This window comes from Onychostoma macrolepis, chromosome 21 (genome assembly GCF_012432095.1).
Source record: "Onychostoma macrolepis isolate SWU-2019 chromosome 21, ASM1243209v1, whole genome shotgun sequence".
Taxonomy (NCBI): Eukaryota; Metazoa; Chordata; class Actinopteri; order Cypriniformes; family Cyprinidae; genus Onychostoma; species Onychostoma macrolepis.
In genome coordinates, this window is record NC_081175.1 from 11657450 (window position 1) to 11680034 (window position 22585).

At 36.7% G+C, this 22585-nt stretch overlaps 2 protein-coding genes across 6 annotated transcripts; both read right to left on the minus strand.

The window, feature by feature from the left end:
* Window positions 1-25: 25 nt before the first annotated feature.
* On the minus strand, window positions 26-17506 carry LOC131528609 (phosphatidylinositol-binding clathrin assembly protein-like). 4 transcript variants are annotated; one of them, XM_058757888.1, is made up of 19 exons: window positions 16763-17500; window positions 13813-13955; window positions 13495-13570; window positions 13271-13373; window positions 13017-13110; window positions 10419-10530; window positions 10133-10239; window positions 9052-9093; window positions 6469-6554; window positions 5256-5289; window positions 4967-5109; window positions 4684-4781; window positions 3368-3484; window positions 3232-3262; window positions 2981-3113; window positions 2741-2764; window positions 2562-2618; window positions 747-863; window positions 26-647 (listed from the first exon to the last, which is right to left on the minus strand). In XM_058757888.1, exons 1-19 carry the CDS (start codon window positions 16890-16892, stop codon window positions 633-635), a joined length of 1662 nt encoding a protein of 553 aa, XP_058613871.1. In that variant the 5' UTR covers window positions 16893-17500; the 3' UTR covers window positions 26-632. The 4 variants fall into 4 exon arrangements, 3 of the variants coding, with proteins under 3 accessions (XP_058613871.1, XP_058613872.1, XP_058613873.1); XM_058757889.1 differs by lacking the exon at window positions 2741-2764 and having other exon boundaries at window positions 16763-17502; XM_058757890.1 differs by lacking the exon at window positions 9052-9093.
* Window positions 17507-17646: 140 nt separating this feature from the next.
* Window positions 17647-21050, minus strand: rab38c (RAB38c, member of RAS oncogene family). 2 transcript variants are annotated; one of them, XM_058757891.1, is made up of 3 exons: window positions 20460-21050; window positions 19698-19978; window positions 17647-18430 (listed from the first exon to the last, which is right to left on the minus strand). In XM_058757891.1, the coding sequence occupies exons 1-3, from the start codon at window positions 20650-20652 to the stop codon at window positions 18263-18265; spliced, it is 642 nt and encodes a 213-aa protein (XP_058613874.1). In that variant the 5' UTR covers window positions 20653-21050; the 3' UTR covers window positions 17647-18262. The 2 variants fall into 2 exon arrangements, with proteins under 2 accessions (XP_058613874.1, XP_058613876.1); XM_058757893.1 differs by lacking the exon at window positions 17647-18430 and adding an exon at window positions 19344-19606.
* Window positions 21051-22585: the final 1535 nt, after the last annotated feature.

The following is a 22585-nucleotide window of genomic DNA, read 5'->3' on the forward strand; positions in this document are numbered from 1 at the left end:
CCTGAATGAGGCATTACAAGTCATGTAGAAACAAATCGAACTTTTAAGGTGAATTCCAAAATGTTTGGGGACGAGACAAATGTACGAAAAGTGACCTGTACACATTTCTCCAAGACTCAAGAAATCGAGATGCCAGCCGCTGTGGCACAATCAACATTGACAGTGGTTGATTCGAAACACTATTCAGGCAATGTGCATACAAAACCGTGGCTTGGTTTAGACATTATAAACATTGATTCAAGTGTGCACAATTACAACAATCACTTTTCCAAACGGGAGGGGACGGGGGAGGGGCTTGACATCATGACAACTTTTCATTCCACTGCAATTCACTGTACACTGTCATTCCGTTTGCATCAGCCAGTGACATCATTAAAGAGGGCTGCCTAAAAACACTAGATTTTGACACTTAGAAATTAAAGGTAACATGTAAAATGACAGAGGACTGTTATGTCGCTGGATGGAGGGGGTATGTTACAAACACACGGGCTAAAGGGGGAAATGCCACATGAACATCTTCAGTCTCTTTGAGCCAGTTGAACCGTTTCTCATGTCTGCCTTGCCATTTTTGGTTTTGGATTGGTTGATGTTTTTCCTCGGGCGTATGTGTCAGTTCATCATGCTCCTCAGTGCTACATGAAGTGCATCTGGAAAAAAAGGGATCGTTTATCACAGGTTACAAGTACAGGTATGTACTGAAAAACAGCCGTCAATATAATCTTAAGGACGCTCTTGAGCAGGTGTACCTGAGCTCCAGGGATTGGGGCGAAAGGATTGGTGGTGCGCAGGATGGGCTGGTTATATATCACAGGCTGGGGAGCCATTAAGGGCATTGACCCCATCTGGCCCACTGGAGGTGGAATCTACAGAGCAATGAAATGTTCAGCGTGAGCGTTGTACTTGTGGGTTCAAGTCCTGTTGAGAAGTTCTTAAAGGGTTAGTTCACCCAAAAATGAAAATTAGCCCATGTTTTACTCGCCCTCAAGGCATCCTAGGTCTATATAACTTTCTTCTTTCAGACGAATCCAATCGGAGTTATATTAAAAATTATCCTTGCTCTTCCAAGCGTTATCATTGCAATCAGTGGGTGTTTCTGTTCCACAGTCCAAAACATGTCAAATAAAGCGCATCCATCCAAATTAAAAGTGCCTCAGACGGCTCCGGGGGGCGAATAAAGGCCTCCTGAGCGAATCAATGTGCTTTTGTAAGAAAAATATCCATATTTACGTGCAAGCCTTTCTGGGCAGATGAAGAATGAACGGCTTGCACGTATGACAGTTAGCGAAAGTGAGAGAAAAATGTTTATAACGTTTTAAATATGGATATTTTTCTAACAAAAACACATCGATTTGCCACAGGAGGCCTTAATTCACCTCTTGGAGCTGTGTGAGGCAAGTTTTAATATGGATGGATGTGCTTTATTTAAAAAATTTTGGACCACCTACTCCAATTCTAAAGTTTGAAAGACCAAGGATAATTTTAATATAACTCTGATTGGATTCGTCTGAAAGAAGAAAGTTAATTAGACCTAGGATGCTTTGAGGGTGAGTAAAACATGGGCTAATTTTCGTGTTTGGGTAGACTAACCCTTTAATATATTTTGAAGAGTCGGAAAGGCGTAATTACGAATCAGGTGCGTTCGCATAACTATGGTCGGAGCAAGATGATAATGTACCTTTTCATAAAATCAACAGAATTTTAAATCTACAAAATGATGAATAAAGAAGGTGCATTGGGTGTGTTTTTTATTTACTTATGAAGTTTCTCTAAATTTAACTTTTATATATTCTATTGCAATTGTACAATACAATGGTATTTTGTACATGCAACTTAGATTTACTGTAAATGAAAACAATTAATTAATTTGAACAAATTTACCATTAATACAGACAATGTTTGCTCACTGACACACCTCTTTAACTCGGAAACTCTGGGCTTTAAGAATATCCAAATTCTCCGACTGGTATTTACGACTTTGTGAGGACATTTGTGTATTAGACAAGTAAATCTGTTCTTTCCAACATTACTTGAACGTGCCATACTTAAGGATTCAGGTTCAGTCACAACGGTAACTGTTCTTTGGCTGGCGACATGAAAAATGTCATTTTATTTTAAATAAAACAATACTAATATTCATTAATGATGTATTACAGCAATCAAAAGTGTACCATGGTTTCCACATTTTTAAAAGAAATGTTTCCTGAGCACCAAATAAGCTTATTAGAATGATTTCTGAGGAATCATGTGACACTGAAGACTGGAGTAATGGCTGCTGAAAATTCAGCTTTGCCGTGCCATGAATAAATTACATTTTAAAAGATAACAAATAGAAAACAGTTATTTTAAATTGTAATACTATTTCACAATATTACTGTTTTTACTGTATTTTTGATCAAATAAATGCAGCCTTGCATTAAAAATATGGTAAAATATATAGATCAAATAAAACATATACAGCCGGTGACGTCACACTTCTGAATAGTAGTGTATAAAACAGTTAATATATATTAAATCCTGAATATTATTAAGATGTCAAACACCTTAAGATAAGAAACACCTACCATCCCATACACAGGCACTTGAGGGGTTGTCATTGGAAATGCAACCGGAGCTGGTGCCTGAGAAAGACAAATATTGAATAAGTAAGAATTAAGTGTATAGAAATAATTGTAAATGGTTTATTTTGATAGTTGTTTGAATTTAGCTGATTTAATCATGTTTATGTACAAGCAGGACTTACATAGCCAGTATAAATCATTCCATTCTGTATCATTACAAAAACATGCAGAAGAGAGAAAGACAAAGACATTACTGACAATCACAGAAAACCAAGAACTTATTTTGTGTTCTGTGTAGTGCACAGGCCAAGTTGCTCGGATTTTGATTTGCAAACTTTTTGTATTCAAACATATCGACCCAAAGAAGCCAATTGAAATTTCCTAACGGGAGCATGCCTTGAGCAATGAGTCAATTTCCATACCATCTGCGGCATCGGTATGGGAGCAGGGGCCAGGTGTGTGTGGCTCCAGGGTGCCGTGCCATTCATGGCTTTAGACTGCCAGTGGGAACCTCCAGACGATTTCTTCTCCAAATGAGTCCACTGAACTTCTGGCCTGAAAAGAAAGGATTTCTGCGTCAGACTGTTACAGATTTACTTCATATAGCAACAACGATTGTTTATGTTGTCAATAAACCTAAAATATCATTAACTTTGCATGCTAAAAATCTTACTTTTTGGCTGGGGGTCCTCCAAAATGTAAATCTATGACAAATACAACATGTACATTAACATTACAGGTATTACAGTCTGTAGTGTTATGTTAAATTGCCATAGAAACAAAATAAATGAGACGACAGAAAGACTCACTGCCCATGAGATTGGCCAAGGATGAGTCCAGATCATTAGTAAGTAATTTTCCTCCATTGTAGAACTGTGTGCCTTGACTTTGGACCTGCAAGGACAGGGTGGGCTTCAAAAGAGCTCCTATGTGAAAACAAATCTGGAAAATAAAAAAAAGAGGAAACTAGTCAATTATTTTTATTCTCAGCTCAATATGCAGAGACAAATATAAAGGGATGCATATCAATTTCTCGCTTCAATTAAAGTCAGATTTCAATTTGATTTAATGCAATACAGTATTTCAATACATTATTTCAGACTCATTCAAACTGGTAACTCGTCTGTTTCAACTAGAACTGGTTCATAAGAGTCATTTGTTTGTGAATCAGACTACACTAGTCATGCTGTATGGTTTGGATTCACTAAAAGTAGCTTGTTTATAAGAGTCACTTGTTCCTGAATCAGACTACACTGGTCGTGCTGTATAATTATGATTTGATAAAAATAACTGGTTCACAAGAGTTATTTTTGTGAATCAGACTACACTGGTTGCGCTGTATGTTTTTGATTCACTAAACAGATCTGGTTCATAAGAGTCATTTGTTCCTGAATTGGACTACATTGGTTGTGTTGCATGTTTTTGATTCAATAAAAATAACTAGCTCATAAGAGTTATTTTTGTGAATCAGACTACAATGGACATGCTGTATGTTTTTGATTCACTCAAAATAATTGGTTCATAAGAGTTGTTTAATTGTGAATCTGACTACTACACTGGTTGTGCTGTACGTTTTTGATTCTCTAAAAATAACTGTTCGTAAGAGTCTTTTGTCTGAATCAGACTACACTGGTCACACTATAGTTTTGATTCACTAAAAAAGATTGTTCATAGGAATCATTTGTTTGTGAATCGGACTACACTAGTAGTGCTGTATGTTTTTGATTTACTAAAAATAACTGGTTCATAAGAGTCATTCCTTTATGAATCAGGCTACACTGGTCAAGTTGTTTTTCATTTACTAAATAATAAACTGGTTCATAAAAGCACTGGTGTGTTTTTGAGTATGAATTATCTGTTGAGTATGAATTATAATGGAAGATGGAGGGGAACCTGTTTGAAAAAGATCATTTTTGCATTTGTTCAAAAAATGACACACTTCCCTTTTAAAAGGGAACATTAAACTTATCATAAAAACATGTAAAACACTCACCCGATTGAGTAGAGAATGTGCCATATAACAAAGAAATGAAGAAAAAGCAAAATGATCATTGTATTAAAGAAAGTGCCACAACATTCAGAATATAGAAAACGAACAGAGACAACTTTGTGCCAGTTCAATTACCTCCCCAGCTGTTGTTACTGGCTGGTAGGGTGGTTGTCTGAGCAGGGGTGCTGGAATTGTGTTGGAGATCAAAATGGTCATTGGTGAAGTTGTGCACACTGTTTGGGATAATCAGGAAAATACAATTAAATCCTGTAATGGAAACACAAGCACTTCTGCAACTTGTCATTGGATAAATGTGTTTGCTAAGTGATTAATGCAAATATAGTAATACACAGTAATGTTATTTCATAATAAAGTGTCACTACACTAGCAACACTCCAGAAAAACAGGCCTCATGTACCCGTTTGTGATGGTTAGATCAGGTGGACTGGACAGAAGCTCGGTGGCACCGCTGCTGGTGCAGCTACTGTTGGCACTGCCCACAGACTGGCCGCTAGGGGATATTGTTGGGGTTTGCATGCCAATGTCTTTGAGCTGAACAGCCTGCAGAACAGAAATAACAGCAGAACTTGATGACATTGATGCCGAATGTTTCCGAGAACACATAATTGTCTGGATAAAAATATGTAAAAGGGAAGGAATTTGAAAATATGTTTCATGCTGTTGTGAAGTCGGCACTCATTTCTTACCTTTGCAGGCTGTAGTCTGTCACCCTCCACCTCCCTATGAATGCAAAAACAGAATGATTTACTGGAACGTCTGATAGCAGCGGATACATAAACAAACAAATCAATTGCGCTATTTAGGCAAGTTTCACTGTGTACATTATGAGGATCTGTGAAAACCTTACTGTGGGAACCAGAATCACCATGACAACATGATTATGAGCTGAACTGTAATGACCATTCAAACTTTTTGGGCCAAGTGGATTTTGAATGCAACTTTCAGAAAAACAAGTACGATTTTTGATAAAGATGCATGACTATAGCAGGTAATAAAAAGCGTGTCTAAAATCCTGTGGCAGAAATGAACAGATTTTCAATTTCTGATTAAAAACTGATTTTTTGTGGGAAGTCTAAAATGTGTTGATGGCATAACTGACTGGAGATTTAGTCCATTTTTTTGTGATGAAGAGAATATAATACAAATATAATAAATATTTATTTATATTTGATAATTAAATTGTATTATTATTTCTTTAAAAAGAAAGTCATAAAATAAAATAGAAATTATACCCTCTTTGACCCTCGTGAAAGCCTGTATGTTTTTAAAACTATATGATATATTTTTAGATCTTTATGAAAAGGCAAGTTTGGTTCAAGTCAAATAGAGTACCCCAATATTAAATAAATAAATAAATAAATAAATAATTTAAAAGATTAAGATCAAGATGATGGGGAGTATTTTTACACACAACTTATATTAAAAGCGGTGGTTCTCAACCACTTCAAAGGGGGCCTCAAGATAACTTGAAATGATTTAATTATTTATTTAATTAAATTTTATTAATTCTAAATTATAGAAATGTATAAATTAAAATTTATTGTATTAATTCATTATTAATTTTATAATTATTAATTTACATTACATTTTTACATATACAGTATGTACATTACATTTACATTTAAATTTTTTAAATCATGTTGTTGAGAAAAAAGGGACCTTGGAGTAAAAAAGTTTGAGAAACACTGATCTCGAGTGATTAAATCAAAATGATGGTTGAAAACTTTTTTTTTTTTTTTTATTTGTGAAATCATTATGAATACAAAGAGTACAGTTCCAAGAACTTGGCAGATATTTATAAAATTGGCAGAATTTATAATTTTTTTATCCTATTCATCAGGCTTGACATTTGTATTTATCATTGACCTGCATCCAGAATTCCAGTATAATTTTAAGTACCTGCTGACAGTAGAGGCCTCTTTCATTTTCTTGCCCTCCAGAGAAGCCAGATGTTGTTCCAGAGCTTCTAAGAGACTGCTGGGAGCCTGGTGGTGAGGTCGAGAAGGGATGAGGCAACACAGGTTTTAGGCAACACAACAAAATGGTTAAAAGCAGCTGCAGCAAACGATCAAAACACACATACATATCCAAACACACTAACATTTGCACTTCTATCTATGAATCATAAAATAAGAAACTGATGCAAAAACTACATATATTTTTATTCTATCATTTTTATTCTTTCTCTCACACACTCATACCTTCACACACACAAAGGCTACATAACTAAGAGAACCTAATAGTTATGAGATTCTGAAAACAAAGGGGAAACACAACAGAAGTAATTCAAGTGGAAAGGACTTAAGCTTAAAAGCTACACATGCAAAACAATATCTGTTTCCCATGCAAGTTCTCCGACAGGCCGTTTAAGACCTGTGAGGTCAACTGAGATCGCTCAAGAAGAATTAAAACCATGAAAAACAGAAAGCAGACTGACCTACAAGGGGGTTTTTCTAGTCATGCACAGGATATAAACACACATACTGCACAGGTATCAAAAGCCACAGCAGAACCTGCTAATCTTTGGATTCCACTTGGATTTCTTGGAAATAAATCAGGAGTAAAACTAGCCTTTTCAGCCTGATTGTAATGACCGCATCGCCATTTTGATAGATTTCCAAAACACTTGGAAGCCAAAGCAGGTTAACCAAAGAAAGGCAAACATTGAGTGAGCCCACACCGCCAGTACTTTATGCACGTATTGCACTTTCATCCAAAAGGAGCAACGTCAATTGAATCGAAACGCTGGCCGAAAGGTTTCGGCACACGGGCACGTGCGTCCGCTCTTATACAACGTTTGCCTTTGGGCCACGAGCTGTGTCCGGTGTGCATGCCAATTCAGAGGAGGAAATTTCATGAATAACAAAAGAGCAGATTTCTCAGACGTGTAATTTTAAGGAAGACAACAGAGGGAGCATTCTACTGAGAAATCTGAAACATATGCAACAAAACAACACACTATTAAAGGAGAGATAAACAAGGAAGAGAAGTTAAGACAAGGGTACTACAGGAGCAGGAGTATACAAAAGGCCGTGATGAATATCTGGCTTACAGACAAGAAAAGGCACTTAAATAGGACTCATGAAATAAGCCTAATCAATGGTGCTAATGCTAGAGTACTTGAGAATAGAACGCAGGCCTTCTGAATACTGCTTCAGCTTAAGAAAACAAGGCACTCCTTCCAATAAAATGTTTTGTTGAAGTACCACTCTGTAGTGTGCCAGCCCAACACCTTCAGGAGTCCCTGTCCAATGTAAATGAAAATGTCAAATATGCCAAATGGTGGCAAACTGAAGGGGGAAGTCAATGCCGGGCACCCCGGTAGAATTGTCGAGAGACGCTGGAAAAGCAGGTCTATATTTGGCAGTGCTGCTGACTATAAAACTTCATGAGGTGCCAGGCAGAATTTAGTCCCCAGCTCCAGTTTTAAGGCATTCTTTTAGTTTAGTGCACATTCACTGTTCTTCCCAAGAAGCTATCCAAGCAGAATACCCTACCAGTACAGAGATATATGGCAAAGGTGAGTGCGTACAGGTTAGAAGAGCTCTTTATTTAGCGAAGCTGTGCCCACAACGTCAGACTGGCCACGTACAGCGTGGCAGAGATCGTCGCACAAGCACCATTTAGCCATATATCAGTCCGTGTAAAGCCACCTTTTCGCTGTCTCCGACAAACGACCGACCAGTAGTCGCTCCTTTCCAATTAGGAGAATCGCTAATTTGCGGACTGGAGTTGTGGACTGGACTTGAGCTTCGGTTGAGTTGAAATATTTCAACTTCTGTGACCAGACCAATCCATGAACCATGAGTGCGACGTTTCGCCATATTTTCTTTGCTAAAACTTTAAGCGTAAATAAACACTCTTGTAGATTTGGTGGTAATAATAATTCAAATCCCAAAAAGTCATTTAATGATTATTAAAACAATTATTTACACTCATAATATATATTTTTCTCCAACTGCCATTTGTGAATAAACATTCATTCATTCGTTATTCTTGGTGAGTACGCGGAGGGTAAATGCGATCATCTGACAGTCGTACACAAGTGTCGGAGACGGCGAAGACGCGGCTTTCGAATTACAAGCAGTCAAATTTCTCATGGGTATATGCCAGTAAGAAATAGTGGCTCGAGGGGCAAGCACTAAGCTTTAATGAGACCTTAATAGACTTTTCATTGCTAATCAAATGTGGTTATAATCAAGGCAACGGCTATCAGAGATAGCACCTGTAAAAATTCACATAGACTAGCTTTGGTACCCATTTACCTCTGGCGACAACAGAAAATGCAAAACAGCACATCTGATTCCTTGGGAGTGCGCGGGTATGGAGTAAGTTTCTTGAGGCCCCTATCCTAAAAGTCTGATAGATGAGGGGGAAATCAAAAGAAATCAGGGCTGGGGATGATGGTCTATGGGGTGAGACGTGAATGAGAGATCAGGGTGAAGCCACATGAGAGAAACTGAGATGAAATGCACCACTAACCTGTGAGAGATCTGGGATGTCAACCTGATCAATTCCAACTTGCTGTGACACAAAAGAAAAGGAAGGGAGGGAGAACGGAAAACAAAACGTGAAACCAAACGGTAAAAAGAGAAAAACCGAGGCACGTGGAGAAGGGAGAAAGAAGAATTAAGAAAAAGAGCCATTACTCCATGCAGTGTATGAAAACCAAAAACGAAAGCATGGACGACTGGATGAATGGACACACACAGACACTGAGGTTCTGGAGGTGGCGGAGATGGTGAGTGAGAAGACACTTGTAGGTCAATGGTGAGATATTTACATGACTAGGTGAGAAACATCCAAAAGAAACACACAACTAATGTTGACTTTGGAAAAAAGACAAGAAAAACAAATGGCATACACACATTGTTATACAAAGAAAGAAATGTGCTCTTAAAGTCAACTTTAGTCAGTTTTTGGATAGCACTTCACCCTTTTCCTGAAGTCATATTATTCAGCCAGAAAGCAAAAAAGAAAAGGAGAAAAACCAAAGAGAGAAGAGAAGAAACCAAACAAAAAACTCAAGAAGGATGTGCTTAGCATTTTTCCCCAATATATGCCTCCATACACATCAAAAGAATGGGCTTTACAGACAAAAGTAAACAGCTAAATTCCAACCATCGCACTGGCACAGTTGTCAAAAATATCATGTCCTTTGTCAAGGTGCCCAGTGTTCATTCATCTATACAGAATCAAAGCTTTATCTTTGCAGCGTATCTTATCTTGTCATTAAAGCAATTATTCATCCAATAGATCCAAATTGACAACTGTGCCTGCATCCAAACTGCAAAACAAAGGTTCAACTCATCGTTTGCACATTAAAGGACTGTCGTTGCAGTCGTATCATAGCTCTGGTCTTGCGGTTGTTGAGAGGGACAGATAGATAGAGAGACTTTCTGCTAAGGCATGCAGTGCAGGCACCAGAACAGGCAGCATGAGGGGGGGGGGGCTCTGATACAGGTTCTTGGACCAAAAGGCAAGAGGGACACTTAGCAAAAAAGGGCCTGAATAAGATGAGCCCAACCATCCCATGCATGGATTATATCTGGAGACGTTTTACCTCTGCCACCTTGAGAAACTCTGAGAGCTTGGTCATCCTGATAAGAAACCTCTTGTATATCTCCAGCGCCTCTTTGCATTGATTCTTCTTCATATTAAAATATTTCTCTTTGAAGTGAAGAAAAAAGTCAATTTAGCAAGTACAAAAGATATTTTTAAGACATATAATATATTCATATATAAAAGTTGCTGTGACCAACAACTTTTGCACCACACATTCATATGCCTACACAAACTACTGAATTACTGAAATTACATGGATCTTTGCTCTGAGGTGAATGCATTACCTAGCAGATTAATGACACCCTCGTTGTAAGCAGCAAAGATGCGGATAGAGTCCTTGAAGAGCAGCGTGAAGGCACAATTGATCACCCCATTGGTCAGTTCATTAGAGCTGGCCTACAGGGAAGCACAAAGTCACAAATGTAATCAAAACATTTAAATATCGGCTTGCGGTATTTCTGCATTCCTACTAGGCATCTATAAATCACCAAGCAATATCAAGCTTCCAAACTTCTCCTTCTGTCGGAAGCCGCATCTGAAGTGCCATAGAGGGGTAAGTTGTTACAAGGGTTGTATCTCAGTATGGTTAAGTAAAAGGTTCAACTATGTTTTAAAGAAGATCTTTCATTATAGGTAGGGGAAGACTGAAAGTTTTTGTTTTGTGTGTTTTATATTTTATAATTTAATTTTTTTTTTTAAATCCAAAACAACAGTTATTATATCCTTAATATCCATATCAAATATTTTATTCCTATATCATGTTATATTTTGCAGTAGTTTTATAAATATAAAACTATAAATACAATTTATATTATCTATACTACATATTTACATATATATAATTTATTGTGTACATAATGTAATTTATGCCATGGTCTGTCTGAATACTGGATTCTGATTGGCTGGCAGGTGTTGATTAAATTCGTTTAACTGCACAGGTAGTTCCAGGTCAGTTTAATCACGTTCTATATTAATGTGCTTCCTATAAACATTGGTAACCATAGTAACATACAGTTACAGTTGAATAGTAACACAGACGAAAATAACCGTCATTTTTATTGTTACGGTCAAATATTGCAGCGAAAATATTATTAACATCTTTAGTATGTAAATGCTGGGAAATGACCATGGCATAAACGGGATAATCAACGGCTAGCTGTGCATTAAACGATTTGAATGCACTTCGCGGAGGTAACCACCCTCCGCTGCGCGTCGGGTGGTTCTTCGCCTCCACGTCGTACATTCAAATCGTTTAATACACAGCTAGCCATTGATTATCCCGATATATATATATATCAGTGCTGTCAAACGATTAATCGCGATTAATCGCATCCAAAATAAAAGTTTTTGTTTACATAATATATGTATGTGTATATTTATTTATTTATTATGTATATATAAACACAAACACATGCATGTATGTATTTTGAAAATATTTACATGTATATACATTGATATATTTATATTCTTATATTTTATATTGTATATAAGTATATTTAATCTATAAACAACATATTTTTCTTAAATGTATACATGCATGTGTTTGTATTTATATATGCATAATTAATATACACAGTATACACACATATATTATGTAAACAAAAACTTTTATTTTGAATGCGGTTAATCGCGATTAATCGTTTGACAGCACTAATATATATACTGCATTATACATACACCATTAATGTGTTATAATAATATAAAAAACTTAAATGAAGCAACTAATTTTTTCAACTCATCGGCTCATTTTTATTTACTTATTAATTACTTTGTATAAATGCAATATCACATGAGTACCCATGTGATATCACTATATATCAGCATGGCTGTGATTTCCTATAGCCTAATCACACTCATCCTGATATAAAGCAACTTACCCTATTATATAGACCAATTTTTGGAGTAGACGTCACAGTTATGTCACTTGCAGCTGTGTGCACATTGTGGTGGCAGAAAAACACTGGTAACAAGTGGGGGTAAACTCCATGGAATAAGAGAATGTGAGAATAAGAGAATAGGATAAGAGATTGTGCCTTTGGATGTCAGAATCGGAATGCAAATCATTTTTATAGAATACTGTTGTCTAAAATGCCATTTGAAACTCAACGCAGACGTTTAAACGGACAGACTATGAATGAAACCTGCTGTGATTACTCTATTTTAAAAGCATAAATTTGATCTAAACAGTAGGTCTACATAATATTCACATATGCGCTTCATAGGGGACATATTTTATTTACAGTTACAGCACAAAATACTATTTAAACACATTTTACATAACATTTACCTATTTTATCTCACAATTCTGACTTTTATTTCTTGCAAATGCAAGTTTATATCTCCTAGTTCAGACTTTATAACTCGATTTAACTCAACAACTGCGAGATTGTCAATTGGGAAAAAAGCCAGAAGTGTGGGATATGAACTCACGATTCTGAGCTGAGGGGAAAAGAGAAAACGACGAGTTGATTTTTCTTATCAGTATTGTGACAAATAATCTCGGATTTACAAAAAAAAAGTCTGAATTTTGAAATATTAACTCAAAATGACCTTTTTTATTCTTTTATTCCATGGCTTCCATAGACTGCTACTTTAAAACTGACATTTTCTGCCACCAGATAGGCTCCGCCCACAAAAACACTGAAATTGGTCTATACTTTGACAACATTCCCTGCTATTAAATCCACATGTGTTAAATAATGCATGATATTTAATAAAAAAAAAGAAAAGAAGAAATTACAGTCTGTGAAATGCAGTGTTGTGAAAACTGCTGAGATGGAAGAGCAGATGTGAAATAATTATACCAATAAAAATCATTCATTTTATTTGTTTATTCACACAAAATTTTGGCTTTGGAATCTGAGATATTTTATGTCCTTTACCTCAAAGTCCAGAAGGGCGTCCAGCTGATTCTGAATGATAGGTAGAGTCTTCATCAGCTTTTCTATGCTCATACTGCGCATCACTCCATCCGTCCTGCGCAGAACATATTAATGGTGTGAGGTTACACATATTTGAAACTGACAGGTGTGACCACAACTGTACACCTTCAAAGGCTGCCGTTCTTTTTGCAGTAATGCTGCCATTTGTCTTATTGGGCTCATTAAGGAATATTTCCCCAGAGCAGACGCCTCACCCTCTCTTCATCTTGGTGAAATCAGCTGCAACGAGTCTGTAGGACAGAGCCCTCTCGGTCAGATACCTGCTGTAGCGTCTAATGTAGATGGACATATCATAACCTAGAAGAGACGTTCAATGATACAGTGCTTTAGGCTACTTAAAGCTTCACATACAGCATAAATCTGATGAGAAGGTTCACAAACACAATTATTAAGAAGTATTATTAACCATAAAACATACCTTGTAATGCGCCTTTATCTACGAAATTATTCAAGTTAAAGAGTGTGCTTCTTGATGCAAGGTACTGGATAAACCTCTGGATGATAAAAAGCAAGTGCAGGGTTATCAGTAGAGCAAACTGAGCAGAATAACAACAATAAATACCTACTGAAAAACATAAAAACAAGAAATAATATGTTTCACAGCTACATGAAAGATTTAATACTTTAAAAATCTGAGAGAATGGTCCTGGCAAGTACTTTTACATTGATTTTGTGACACACTACATTTCATTGAGAAACTGACAAGAACAACAAAAATTCAAGCAGCGACTCTTACCTCATTGCCGTACATCATGAGGTGGTGTGTAGTAATGAGAGCTTTAAAGACCACCACCCAGCTTTGATTTGCTGTCCTCTCAAACAATGTGTCAGCCAAGTGAGGTATATTCACGTTCAGCTCATTGGTGCAGTGCATTAGATCTGAGGAAGGTGAGCAAAACAGAGCAGAAACAATGACTGTACATGATCCAGGACGATTGTATTGTGGTTGAAAAAGTCTGTGGACCTACTTATTAGTTGAATACTGTTCAAAATCTGGGGTCAGAAGGATTTTTTATAGAAATTAATCATTTTATTCAACAAAGACTGCATTAAAGGGATAGTTCACCCAAAAATGAAAATTCTGTCATCATTTACTCATCCTCAAGTTGTTCCAAACCTCTATGATTTTCATTCTTCTGCTGAACACACACACACACACACAAAAGGTATTTTGAAGAATGTGGGTAAACAGTTGATGGTAGCCACTGACTTCCATATTATGGGGGGGGGGGGAAATACATCAACTGTTTGGTTATTAACATTCTTCAGAATATCTTCTTATGTGTTCAACAGAAAAAAAAAAAAAAAACTCATACAGGTTTGGAACAATTTGAGGCCGAATAAATGACAGAATTTTTATTTTTGGGTGAACTATCCCTTTAAATTGATCAAAAGTGACAGTAAAGACATTTACAATGTAATCAATCTGAATTCTTCTGAATCTTCTATTCATTAAAGAACCTGAAAAATGTATCATAAAAATATTACACAGCACAACTGTTCTCAACATTAATATCATAATAATAAGAAATGTTATTATTATCATGTAACACTGAAGACTGGAGTAACGGCTACTAGAATTCAGCTTTGCCATCACAGGAATAAATTACATTTTGGAATGCATTAAAACAGAAACCAGCTCTTTTAAATTGTAATAATATTTCACCATATTACTGTTGCACTGAATTTTTAATCAAATAAATGCAGCTTGTAAGAATACAAGACTTCTTTCAAATAATTACAGACCCCAACATTTTGAACAGTATATTTGTCAAAAGAAAAATAAATTTTTTATGCATTTGAAAAATTGCATGGCCAACGAACAGGTTATAATGAACAGGGTTAGCTATTTCAGCTACACCCATTACACAGTCGTCCAATTTACTTAAACGTTTTAGTAGAAATGAGTGTACCAAAGCCCCCTTGGGGGTTAGTCCATAAAAAAATGATTTATGAGTGAGTCTGGTGAAAAGCCTGCACAAAGCCCAGACCTGAACACCTTTCGAATGAATCGGAAAGCTGACTACGAGCCAGAGATGCGCTTTTGTGTGAATAGGAATGCATCCCTGCATCCATGTTCCAAAATCTAGGAAAGCCTTCCCAGGAGAATGGGAGCGGTTAGGAAGGACAAACTGATAATGCCAATGGTTTTGAAATCAAATGTCCAATCATTTTGTATTATAAATATTTTGTTCAGGTGTCCACATTCTTTCTGTCATATAGTTGGTATAGTTAATCTAGATGTCGTTCCATAGCTTTCTCCAAATCGGCCAACAAATCATTCTAACGACAATATTTATTTATCTGTTGTCTACTTCAGTGGTTCATAATTATAAAAGGTAAACTGCCAGAAATGTGATGTTTCACTGTAATAGAACAATCCGTACTGATGCTGGTCTGCTATCTAACATGACATTGCTTGAATAGCGGTTACTCAAAAGTTACACTTGATTTCTCTCTAATTAACTGATAATAGAACCTGTGTTGGTGAATGCTAGTACACATTCAGAGAACACCTGCTACCTTTATTACTTTGAATGAGCCTGGCAGTTTATTAGATCTGCAGGCTGCTTTCTTTATGTCCCCCACAGGACATCTGCTCTGGACTCATTAACTGACAGCTTAATTGATAACCTGCTTCATTAATCGGCTACGCTTAGTTATTATTAGTGATTTGAAGAAAAACTCATTTTGACATGTAAAGGAAGGTGCACCTTCAAGTCTTGTGCTAGGTGTCCGTTCTGACTCATTCAAAGGTGGGATTAAAAAAAGAAAAAGAAAACTCGAACCGCAAATACAAATATCGGTCATAGCGATCACCTTGCCAAGATAGTGCTGGCATTTCGATTTCAGAATCAAATCTTTCTCCATTATTGTGACTCATATCACTATAAATAGGATTTTTTTTTTTTACATAAATAGCTATGCTTCTTGCATTAACCTAACACATAAAAAAACAAATGCAACGCAGCATATATATTCAAAGAAACCAGATTAAGGCTAAGGTGATCCAATATGAAACACCTAAACTACAAACACCACTGCATTATACTGCTGTCACCTTCAATGACTCAGACTAGGATAGCAAACTGTGTAAGTCAACAATGGAGAAATACAAACAGCAACACCAACATTGAAAACAGGAATTAAGGTACAAATCACGAGCAATCTGCACCTTGCATTGTGTACGCAAGCTAGTGTGCATCATGCTATGCCCTTGACATTGTATGTTTCCTATAGGATTTAGCCATGAACACGTTGTCTTCATAGGAATCTGCATAATTATTTAATAAACATCTAGTTGTGATATCTCCGGTGTGGCATGCATAGAATCAAAATGATTCGAATGCATTTCGAATTAATAAATAAATAAATAAATAACGTCATGTCAAATGGTTAAGAGGTCCCTGTCGTATGCAAATTGGTCAGTGTGTCAATCACGCATTCTAATTTGCATTACGTCCGTACTGGACCATGAACGTGCCACGGTGACCTTCAGTTAATTGATGAAATGAACTCTATAATGGCTGTCCAGAAATCATCATCTACTGTAATAATTTGAATGTCCTCGATTAGGTTGTAAATAGCACCAAAGCATCCGGCAAAGAGTGAATGTATATGACAGCCGAAGCACAGTGCAAAACACAACGGGTGACATTTCGCAGCGTTTTTCTGCTTTAACCTACAATCAAGGTGCTTCTTCTTGGGCGCGCTGACTTCGTGCGTCGTGGCCTTGCACACGGCTTTGCTGATGGCAGATCCGGTCATGCTGTGCTGAGCCGCGGCGATACGGTCCGTGATGGACTGTCCCGACATATTACGATTTTCAATAAATCGTCTCTCAATCAGATCTATTCGCTGCAGGGGTGTGTGGGAGCCCGCTCCGTGGGCTTAGTCGGTCTTGCGGAGAGCGCTACCCTGATACGAACCGGACACGGGCGAGGATGCTCTGACATTCAGATAACGGCAATCACCGCGCGCTGAAACGATGACAATATAATGACCGATCGTTATTTAAATAGGCCTACCCGTTCAGCACGCGCAAAAAAAAGACACTATGTTACTCGCTAGCCTCCGGTGTTGCCGGTTAACCATGTAATTGCTGTTTGAACGAAGGTAACTACGATCTCGGCGAACGAAAATGAAAATCGGAGCGTTCTCGACGTCTAGCCGCGGAAAATCTCACCCTGCTTCATTGCATGCGCGGAGTCGGTGCATCACGGAATTTGATACCAAGCATCATTTTCCAAATTCCTTCAGCGCCCTTACGCGTTATATAAATGCATGCACTATTGAGAATACGAAATATTATGTGGATATTATCCCAGTCGAACAGTTGCAGCAGTGGTCCTAAATGTGAAAATTCAGCATCTCGTCGATGTCATCTTTGATGAAGCAACAATTCCAATTTCCTATAGTTAACAGTCGGACGCTCCGCGCAAAATGGCAGTATCAGAATCAGGTGACTGGAGAGGGGGGCGATTGGCCTGTGTCAGAATATCTGGGGTGGGCACCTTAAGGTGGAATTTCCGCACTGCTTAAACCCCCTCTGTACATACATAAGAATGCATCAGACGGCCATTTCAGAGTCTTTAATGGTGCATCTTGCCTCTTTTCATTGCACAACCCTGAATTGCGCAGGACTACGATATCATATTCAAGAGCTTACATGGGGGAAAATACTGTATGCTTTATTTTTTAATGCAAGAGGTTGCAGGATAACATTCCTAGATACTGTGGCTGTGCAAGTATTAAGGCATTTTTGTGTGCACATCATAGTTTTTCAGGCTAACTGGATTAGAGGCCACTTTTAATAAATATTACATGCTCAAAGAGTCCCCACACAAAACAGCAAGAAATGCATATTTGACCTGGACTTGTGTCATAAGATACTTGGTACCTGGCTAAAATAGCAGAGCGTTCACCTGTAAACAGAACACTGATGAGTGAAATCCTTGAAAATCGAAGCGCAACCAACACAGTGTATCTAATGATGTGAGATTTCACGCTACATATAATCAGCACAATCCTTCTTCACAGTCCCCGCCATTTTGTTGCATTTCTTGTGTCTTGAAGATGAATCTCATTGTTTTGGGATTACCGTTAAATGGCTGAGTCCCCTTAAATCTATAACAAACTGCTACATGTTTTCTTTTTTTCTCACTGACTTTCATCCTCCTGTATATTCAAAATTTGGAACATGCCGTGCATCTGGCTCGGACCCGTTTTTTGGTGTTGTTGTTGTACCCGGGGAGGGCCACCACATCTGGGTCTGTGTTGCTGGTGATGTTCTCCTCATGGGCTAAAATGTGATCCACCAGACATTTAGCTGCTGCCTCGATGTTTGTGTTCTCCTTCGGTGGGCGTAAAATAGAACACAAAGAATATGGGAATCATTCAGACAATAAGATCACAAAGCCCTATATTACAGCCACATTGAAAACCGTTGAAAAGTTTGGGGTTAGTAAGATTTCTTAATGTTTTTGAACATTAAACATCAAGAATATGAACATTAAAGTCTCTTATGCTCACCAAAGCTACATTTATTTGATCAAAAATACAGTAAAAATTTTAATATTGTAAAATATTATTAATATTTAGACTGTTTTTTTATTTTAATATATTTAAAAATTTATTTTGTTCCTTTGATGGCACATATGAATCATTACTCTAGTCTTCAGTGTCACATGATCTTTCTAATATTAATATTACAAATCATTCTAGAGGCTGATTTGGTGCTCAAGAAACATTTCTTATGATTATCAATGTTGAAAACAGATGAGATGCTTAATATTTTTGTGGAAACCATGATAAAGTTTTCAAGATTCTTTGATTAATAGAAAATTCAAAAGAACATAATTTATTTTAAATATATATTTTTTAGAAAGATTATGTCTTTACTGTCACTTTTGATTAATTTCATGCATTCATGCTGAATAAAAGTATTAAATACCATATTAAATATCTTATTGACCACAAACTTTTGAACAAAAGTGTATACATACACTTCATATCATTTATAATAATTTTATCACACACATAATTCCCAATTGCATGTCAAATATTATTCTAATGCATACATACTGTACTCATACTATAACGTGCACATTTTTTTGCCCAGTCCAAATGTAAAGAAAGCACTGTCTATACAGCTCAGATCATGTGAGATTTACCCAAGGATGAATGCAACAGTTGTATGGCTTAACATTGATGCAACTCTACCCCACATTGTGGTTCAAAATTTATAGTGGCAGCTGTAAACTGCCTGGTGAAATTTTAAATTGTATTAAAAAGTTAAAAAGAAAGTATATAAAAAGCTAAAATGTTTCAGACAGTATGGTGTCATGTCATTTATTTGAGGATCCACTTTATACCCTTTCACACATAACTGTGTAATTCATTAAAGTGGGGCTGTAGATGGTAAACAATGGCCTTCCTGCTAATGAGCACAATGCATTCTTGCTGTATTTGTGTTAAATGCAACCATGCAAACAGCTACACAAACACACACACAGATCCTGATTCTGTATCTGTGAAAATAGAGCAGAACCAGTGGATGATCATGAACATCTAATAAGTAGTTCATATCAGATACTGAGGGTCATAAAATAAACCCCTCACCTTTGCAGAGGTCTCAAACCAGCCCACAAATCCATTCTCTTTGCAGAACGTATCAAGCTTTGGAATCTGGGAACGCAGACCTTCACGTGACTGGTCAGACTTGTTGGCCAGAAGCACAGCTGGGACAGGTTTGCCATTGCTGAGAGTGACCTTTAAGTCCAGGTCGTCTTTCCATTTCAGCACTGCATCAAATGTGGAGGCTCTGGTCACGTCAAATACTATGAGGGCTCCCACGGCCTCCCGATAGTAAACCCGTGTCATGTTCCCATAGCGCTCTTGTCCTATGACGAATGTGGGATGGCAAATTGGAGGTTAAACATCACTCAGACATAAATAGCATAATGTTTTTAATGTTTTTCTTAATAATAAATCCTACTATAGCACTGTGTTGATCTACACTGTCTGTCTGTCTCTCTCTCTGTGTGTGTGTGTTTATGGACTTTACCTCAAACTCTCATGTGACTTTAGCACGAGTATGAGACCAGCTGAGATTAACACAAGACACATTCCTTCACATTCACACAAGGAAACTCAGCGGGAGGAGATTTCAGAGAGGCAATAGCATACTTACAATGATTTATCACATTATATGGACCATCAACACTACACAAATGTTGTCTAATATATCTTGTTACTTTAATTGCCTTTGGACTAGCAGCATTAAATAATGTGAATTCAGCATCTCGTAAAGTAAAACAAAACAAAGCATGTTTAACATATAGCCCATAATTAAATATTAAACATTTGAATAAGAGAACGTACCTGCTATGTCCCATAACTGCAACCGGACCACCGTCTGACTGTCCCAGTGAAGGACTTTAAGAGCAAAATCCACTCCAATGGTCGCGCGATAATGCTGAGAAAATATCTGATGAACGTATCGTTTGATTATCGACGTTTTTCCCACTCCGAGGTCTCCGATGACTAGAACTTTGAATAAATGTTCTTTCTGCATGACGACTTAAAAAATAGCAAATAAACCCCCGGATCATAAACGCCCTGACCTATTTTTTGTACAGTTTGTAGCACATGAGTGCTCTTATGTTTCACAGCTTATCCATTGATCATTGTTGTAGGATTAGTTTGTGAGAGGCACGCGCTCTTAAAATGTTTATATAATGCTCAAAGTTAAGTCAAACCGCTGTCATGTTACTTTGTGCTCGTCCTCCTTACTAAATACAAACACAGATTGTGATTCAAGCTTTACCTTCCCATTAGCTCCACATGAGAAAAAAGTGGACGTATTTAAAAAAATGAAAAAAACAAGAATAAAATGTATTTAAAAGTCTTTTCTTCAAAGAACACAAATGGTAAAAGCCACGGATGAACTCTGCTTCTTCATCTAACTGTCAAGCACAGAAGTGATGAATGGTGATGGAACTCAAGGACGCCACGCCCATTAACACAAGTTGCCTCATAGCCACGCCCCATCTGATTGATTGATTTAAAAACGTTTGTTACATTTGTTGTAAGATAATGTTTGGTACATTTATAACATTTGTAAAAAGATAACTAGATAACTTTGAAGGAACAGAAGTAGCAGGCTAATAATAAAGTACTTTCATACGTTAGAAACATTTTATATTTTAAAGATTATTTGTGACCCTGGACCACAAAACCAGTATTAAGTGTCATTTTTTTCGAAATTGAGATTTATACAGCATCTGAAATCTGAATAAATAAGCTTTCCATTGATTGTTTGTTAGGATAGGACAATATTTGGCCGAGATACAACTATTTGAAAATCTTGAATCTGAGGGTGCAGAAAAATCAAAATATTGAGAAAATCGCCTTTAAAGTTGTCCAAATGAATTCAATGCATATTACTAATCAAAAACGACGTTTTGATATATTTACAGTTGTAAATTTACAAAATATCTTCATGGAATATGATCTTTACCTAATATACTAATGATTTTTGGCATAAAAGAAAAATCTATAATTTTGACCCATACAGTGTATTTTTGGCTATTGCTACAAATATACCCCAGCGACTTAAGACTGCTTTTGTGGTCCATTTTATTTCAACACTTAAAGTAGCTGAATCATTGATTAAGTTTAATTTGATTTATGTTATGATTTGCTTTATTTATTTGTTTGTTTGGTTAATTTATTGCGTTTGTGTTTAACAATTGTAATATAAATGTCTATATGTCTATATAAAATTTTAAACTATGGTTTATGCATTTGTTCTGTAGGCTATGTAGTTTCCACTCTATTTGGTGTTTAAATACAAAAATAATCATTTGAATTAAAATGCTCAAAATTAGGGCAGTGATGAGAGCTGGCATATGTGACTCTGGACCACAAAACCAGTCATAAGTAGCACGGGTATATTTGTAGCAATAGCCAACAATATATTTTTTGGGTCAAAATTATAGATTTTTTTTTATGCCAAAAATTGTTAGGATATTAAGTAAACATCATGTTCCATGAAAATATTTTGTAAATTGCCTACTGTAAATATATCAAAACTTAGTAATATGCATTGCTAAGAACTTCATTTGGACAACTTTAAAGGCGATTTTCTCAATATTTAGATTTTTTTTGCACCCTCAGATTCCAGATTCTCAAATAGTTGTATCTCGTCCAAATATTGTCCTATCATAACAAAGCATACATCAACAGCTTATTTATTCAGCTTTCATGTGATATATATAAATCTCAATTTAAAAAAAAATTGACCCTTATGACTGATTTTGTGGTCCAGGGTCACATATTCAAATATTCGTATATGAAAAAGTCCATTTGAAAGTCACTAATGATAAGCATCAGTGGTCGGGCTCAACTGTAGCTGCCAGTATAAACATACAGTATACAGTATAACGCCTGGAAGTGTTGAATGAGGGAGCAGAGATTTGCGACACCGCCAGCAGTGCGTCGCTCTA

What these genes read in the sequence shown, in the direction of transcription:
- LOC131528609 (XM_058757888.1), bottom strand. Translation starts at nt 16,892, where the DNA reads ATGTCGGGACAGTCCATCACGGACCGTATCGCCGCGGCTCAGCACAGC. An exon ending in GGGTGTCATTAATCTGCTAG is followed by an intron (nt 10,240 to 10,418) that starts GTAATGCATTCA and finishes TTCACTTCAAAG; the next exon opens with AGAAATATTTTAATATGAAG. An exon ending in GAGGCCTCTACTGTCAGCAG is followed by an intron (nt 5,290 to 6,468) that starts GTACTTAAAATT and finishes TTGCATTCATAG; the next exon opens with GGAGGTGGAGGGTGACAGAC.
- rab38c (XM_058757891.1), bottom strand. Translation starts at nt 20,652, where the DNA reads ATGCAGAAAGAACATTTATTCAAAGTTCTAGTCATCGGAGACCTCGGA. An exon ending in GCAGTTATGGGACATAGCAG is followed by an intron (nt 19,979 to 20,459) that starts GTACGTTCTCTT and finishes CATTCGTCATAG; the next exon opens with GACAAGAGCGCTATGGGAAC. An exon ending in GGTTTGAGACCTCTGCAAAG is followed by an intron (nt 18,431 to 19,697) that starts GTGAGGGGTTTA and finishes CGCCCACCGAAG; the next exon opens with GAGAACACAAACATCGAGGC.